The sequence below is a fragment of the Thermobia domestica genome, chromosome 14, assembly GCF_964235325.1.
Source record: "Thermobia domestica chromosome 14, izTheDome1.hap1.1, whole genome shotgun sequence".
NCBI lineage: Eukaryota > Metazoa > Arthropoda > Insecta > Zygentoma > Lepismatidae > Thermobia > Thermobia domestica.
This window is the reverse complement of record NC_137467.1, coordinates 34,828,453-34,834,590: the sequence shown is the minus strand read 5'-3', so window position 1 is coordinate 34,834,590 and position 6,138 is coordinate 34,828,453. Positions and strand designations below refer to the sequence as shown.

At 40.1% G+C, this 6,138-nt stretch overlaps 1 protein-coding gene across 1 annotated transcript; it reads left to right on the top strand.

Annotated features, from left to right (window-relative positions):
- Positions 1 to 272: 272 nt before the first annotated feature.
- Positions 273 to 779, top strand: LOC145669777 (uncharacterized). The gene has a single exon (XM_081738118.1). The coding sequence runs from the start codon at positions 273 to 275 to the stop codon at positions 777 to 779; it is 507 nt and encodes a 168-aa protein (XP_081594244.1).
- Positions 780 to 6,138: the final 5,359 nt, after the last annotated feature.

Below are 6,138 nucleotides of genomic sequence, written 5' to 3'. Positions count from 1 at the left end.
TTCAACAAAACTCAATGCACAATATTCTCCAGCAACTTGCAGACAGTATTACAAGACAAACAATTTCCATCTCATAGAATGTTTAATATGGATGAAAGTGGCATTTCAACTTTCCCAAACAAAATTTCAAAAGTAATTTCGCCGATCGGTAAAAGCATGTGGGTAAAGTTGTGTCTTGTGAGAGGGGTCAGACGATTACTGTTGTTTGTTGCATGTCTACAACTGAACTTTATGTGCCTCCACCCACCATATTACCCAGAAAGAGAATGAAAATGGAGCTGTATGAAGAAGCGCCTGCAGGAACTTTACCACTGGTCTCAGATTCTGGATATATAACCAGCGAACTGGTTTTGGATTGGTTAAAACATTTCTCTTACTTCGTGAAGCTAAGTCAGAATGACGAAGTGTTGCTCGTTCTTGATAACCACACTACACACTGGATATTGGAAGCAGTGCTGTATTGTAGGGATAATTACATTACCTTGCTTTCTCTTCCTCCTCATTCAAGCCACATGCTACAGCCCCTTGACAAGGGGTTCTTTGGACCTCTGAAGACTGCCTATGCAACTGAGTGTGACAAATGGATGATCAACCACCCGGGGCGAGGAATAACACAAAGAGACATTTCCGGCATCTTCCGCATTGCATACGAAAAGATTGCAACAATTGAGAAAGCTAGGAGTTCGTTGGAGGCTACAGAAATCCACCCCTTTAATCCTGATGTCTTCAGCGATGTAGACTTCCAACCTTCGGATGTCCAACCGATGACCAATGAATAACTGTGCTCTGCTGACAGCGAAGGGAATGGTGCAACAAAATCATATGTTCCAGATAAACCAGTAGCAGTACATCCGTCAGCATGTCTGCGCCTACCTAAACACTCAGGTGTACAGAAGAGAAAAAGGGCAGGGAAGAAGTCTGAGATTATGACATCGTCACCATTCAAAAATAATCTTGTAGCATCCTTATAAGCATCTTGCAAGAGGAATAAGCCTAAGGATCAAGTTGATGCCAAGACTGAAGGAAGAAGATGTTCTGTTTCTGCAGACCAACCAAAATCTTCATCCAAGAATAAAGACTTCTGCCCTGGATGTGGTGAGCAGTACATGGAAATCATCTCCGAGGATTGGATGCAGTGTCATGCCTGCAAGAAGTGGTGCCACAGGTCTGTTCAAATTATGAGGGCCTCGATGTTTTCAAGTGTGATAGTTGTTAATGAACATTAAAAAAAGGTTTTAGATTAAAATTTCGTCGCAATGTTTCTATTTGTTTTCTTTGTGCATATAAGTTTCTGTTTAGTTTTTAGAAAGTGCGCGTAGTTTGGTATAATTCGTCAGTTTTCAATTTTATTTTATAATTTCACTTTCTATGCCTAGGTTGATTGTAGCTTTCTCTTGGTTTCCCTCATTATCAAGAATTTGTATATTTTTGATGTTGCACTTATATTTGTATTCATTTAGATCAATTTCTTCCAAAACTATCACCTTCATTTTCCCACTCTGAACCTGTTGGAGGGATGCTGGTAGCGAAACACGTGAAGCATCAGTTCTATTAATAAATTCACTATTCAAATCAGGATGGGCTAACATGACATCTTTGCCTACCATCTGCTTCAACTTCTCGAAAGACTGCTCACACTCTTCATTCCATCTCCATTTCTTGCCTTTCTTCAGGAGAGTGTACAGAGGTGCGGCTACTTCAGCTAAATTCTCTAGGAACCGATGTTGGTACTGCAGGAACCCCAAGAAGCGTTGTAACATCTTTATACTAGTGGGAGGAGGATATTGAAGTATTGGCTTGATGGCTTCCGGATCCTTCTTGATCCTTTTCGGTGTTATAACATACCCTAAGAAACGCCTAACCATTCGACAAAAACTTGATTTCCTTAAATTCATGTTGAGATTGGCTTCACGAATAGCTTGGAATAATATCCTGAGGTGTTTTATATGTTCATCGAAGCTGTCATCTGCAATTTGAAGGTCGTCTATATACCTGACAAATGATGAACCAAGTTGTTGGATCGGTAGCACGTGTTGCAATGCCAAAGCCAAAGATCCATTAATATAACCGTAGGGCACGACGGTAAATTCCCAATTTTCACCTTCGAAATTGAAAGCGGTAAACTGTCTGGACTCGGGATGTAATGGTATCCCATGGTAACTTTGGACGAGATCAATTTGTGTTTGGTACGGCTTATACTGAATCTTAGCAAATATATCTTCGATAGGGTCCGCTTTAATAGGTTTCAACGATACGTGCTTCTTCACCTCACGGAGTTCTAAGCACATTCTTATATTGTCCGTTCCCTTCTTTGGGACGACAAAGATCGGATTACAATGTATAGACCCACTGGGCTGAATTAACCCTGCTGCGAAAAGTTTCTGTATCTCTTGTCTAATCTGTGGGCGATACTTCAAAGGGATGGGATATTGCCGGCGTACAATTGCACCATACGTTTTTACCTCCATCTTATACTGATAACCTCTGCAACGTCCTGAATGATCCTTAAATATATCACGATATTCGCTAAGTAAATTAAATAATCTTTCCTTTTGGTCTTCATCTAAGGCGTCTGCATTCCGAACCACTTCTTTCAGCTCTTCTTCATTGGGCATGTCATACAATAGCTGGCATGACTTGTCCTTCTTCTGATTATGACACAGATAGACTTCTTCAGCGTTCTCTTCATCTGGTAATATAGGTATCATCTTGCATATACTATCATTTGTCAATGACTTCAACATTACAGTCTTATCTCGGAAATGTATAATTGCTCCTAATAACAAGTTCTGGCTCATCTTTTTCACAACAAACACTCGTATATTCATTTCAATATCTTCGATGTTTGCAAAGATTTCAATTTGACCAAGAACTTTTCTACCTTTACCTGAGTAATATACTAAAGTGATATCCGATGCAAGAAATAACCGAGGATGAGACACATCATAACTCACCTTTTGCTACGCTTCTTGAGTCATCAATGACACTTCACTTCCTGTGTCTAAGAGAGAGACTAATGTCACTCCGTTTACCTTAACCTTAATCTTTGAACTTGAGAGTACCACCTCTTCTACCAGTCCTTTATTATAATCATCTTCAACATCACTTCGTTCTTCGGGGTTACTCGTAGGATGTGAAAAGCATACTAGATATCTCTGCTGGGAGGCTCTAAGCCTTTCTGTGGACTTTGATTGCGGGCCTACCAACCCACGGTCGATGCATTTCCCGGTTGGTTGCCGTTTTTACCTCTGATGTGTTCCGTCTGATTCCATTGTGCATGATGGGTTAAATTACTATTGTCCCTCAACAGACTATTAACCGCAGATGGATCACTTTGTCTGGACCTTACTTCAGATTGGTTCCTGATCTCTTCGTTCATCCCTTCGTCGGATGCCAATCCGTCACTTTTGTATCTTCTCCGCTGAAATCGTTTCTCCTTGCGTTTGTTGCCCCGCGTCTATTTCTACTGCTCTTGGTAGCCTCCTTCCTCGTCACTTTGTGCAGTCCGGTTGCTAGACTTGCTCTTCACAACTTGGTGCACACTAGGTTTAGGACTCGCTTTATGGTAACTCTTATCTTGACGGTTCTTCATCTCACAATTTCGTAAACACTCTACACGCTCGATAGCAGACAAAAATTCGGGGAAAGTCTGCGCTGGTTTAATCAAACACTCACGGTATTTCCATGGTAGTAACTCAGTGACGTCTGATAACAGGTACGTTTCCGATAACGTAGGACATAATTCACGCAATTTCTGAAACTGTTCGATTGCAAACTGCTTCACAGACTGGTTCATCTTTGGGTCAAACTTAGTGTTCTTAAAAGCTGCTAACTTACTCGATATCACCTGAGTTGATTGAAACGTATCTAAAAAAGATGTCTTGAATTCTTGGTAAGTCTTAAATGGCTTGGGTTGTAGTTTTAACCACGAATGTGCCGGTTCGTCAAGTACTAAGGGGATGATACTTAGTAACTGGGCATGGGACATATTCATAACCTTAGCTTCTTCTTCAATCTTGCTTAAAAATTACGATACCAAGGGACCGTTAAATTCACCTGAAAAGCGTGAAAGATGCTTGATATCACTCATTCTCAATAGCGTTACACTTCCACTGGAAACCTTTGAACACGGTAGTTCCTTATGGTTAATATTTTCTACGTCTTTTCCTGAATAGACTCTTCTCTTTTTATTGGGTGTACCATTAAATGGTGGGTTCTTGTTCTAATTGGGCATGTTTGGCGATTCGTCATTAGACAACACAGAAACACACCGTCGTCCATCTTGGGTTATTGAATTTTCTTCTGATATATTATAGTGTGATGACTCCTGTCTTCAGTGTTTTCTATTTCTACAACATCGTGAAACTAACTCATCTTGATTCGAAGAACCCTCTGAGTCACTGTCTGGGCTTGGATCAACGATTTGGTTCATTGGTTCCTCTGTCACTTTCGATGTTTTGGGTAGTTCAAATTGGTGACTAACCATATGGTCAAATTTCTGTTTCAAATTTTGGATTTGTAGTTCCTGTTCACCTTGACGTTTCTGAATTTCCACCTGATTTACTTGCATCTCTTCCATGTCCTTCCTCATTGTCTGCTGCTGATCCTGCAGCTCGTTGCTAGTAGTCTTCAGTGTTTCCACTTCAATATACAATCGACTGACACCTTCTTGCACTGTTTGCATGATCTGACTTACTTCGTTTAATCCAGAGCGTAAGCCTGCTATCTGCACTTCTGTAGTGTCACGGCAATCAGATATCTCTTCACGGAGTGTCTGTAATTGATTTTTCACCTCTTCTTGATCACTATTTAATTCAGCCTGCACTAACCTAATGTCGGTACTTAAATCCTGTTGTAATGACTGTAACTTCACTGCTGTGTCTTCTTGCAATGACTTGAACTGGTCAGCCATGTCTTTGCGAATGTTTTCATTACCTTGTTGTAATGATCGTAACTTCACTGCTGTGTCTTCTTGGAATGACTTGAACTGGTCACCAATGTCTTTGCGAATGTTTTCATTACCTTGTTGTAATGATTGCAATTTTACTGTTGTATCTTGTTGAGATGAGTGTAACTGTTCGGCCATATCTTTCAGCAACACCTGAAGAATGTCAATGTTTTCTGTCGTGGTTTGGTTGTCTGCACTCGCCTCCATACTTACACTGTATAATTTACCACTTCTGAGCCTAATGTTGAATTTAGTAACTTCGATGCACTGTTACACTTTTACCGTTCAGATGTAAACACACTTATAGCACTAATTCACACGCGGATATGTGAGTTTTGAGTCGAACATAATCTTTATGTCGCCGTCGGTAGATGAAAGTTACAGCCCGTGAAGGTCACGTGCTACAACATGAGTAAATCAACGTATGAATAGACTGCAGCAGGTACACGCTGTTATACTCGCCTTTTGCGCGTGATTAGCGTGTGATAATCTGTTATGGTAGTTCAGTGCAGAAACACCACTTACCTTGTTATAAATTAATGACTGTGTTTGTTGTAATATACTATGTACATTCCGCTACACATCTGATTTATTGGAATTACGCAGTTAGCTTACACAAGTGCATGTGCCATGAACTACTTGCACACACTTCCCACTGACGCAAAACTTTACTCACTATTTTTACACTACTAACTATATATTTGACAGACTTCATATCTCACACAATCTACACTGTCTATATTTATTTTTCACAATAACACAGTCTTCGTTTTAGCCAGGAGAACTTAATACTTTCAGTTTTCTATTTTGCACATCAGTCGGCCGAAAACCCTCCCATTCCTCTCTTCTTCTTCTCCTTTCTACCCGGTTAGATTTTATTATCTTGTTACCGACTGAGTATCGTCCTCACCTACGGGTGTAGGCGTACTGCGACATGTTTTATAACAATGTATTCATTGTTGTAACTATTGCGTTACTGCATTTATATTTGCCTCCAATTTTGACCTTAAGGACTGAGTAAAAGTTTGTGTTAAAAATTATCACTCTGGGTGATTTTCCTTTTCTTCTTTATGTGTTCAAAGACTAAGTGAATACTCTTTGGGGAACTTCCCTTATTATAAAAGGTTAGTGATTCCAAATGTTATCATTGGCCTGGAATAGCACTAAATCGTAATTCAACTGTCAGTGAA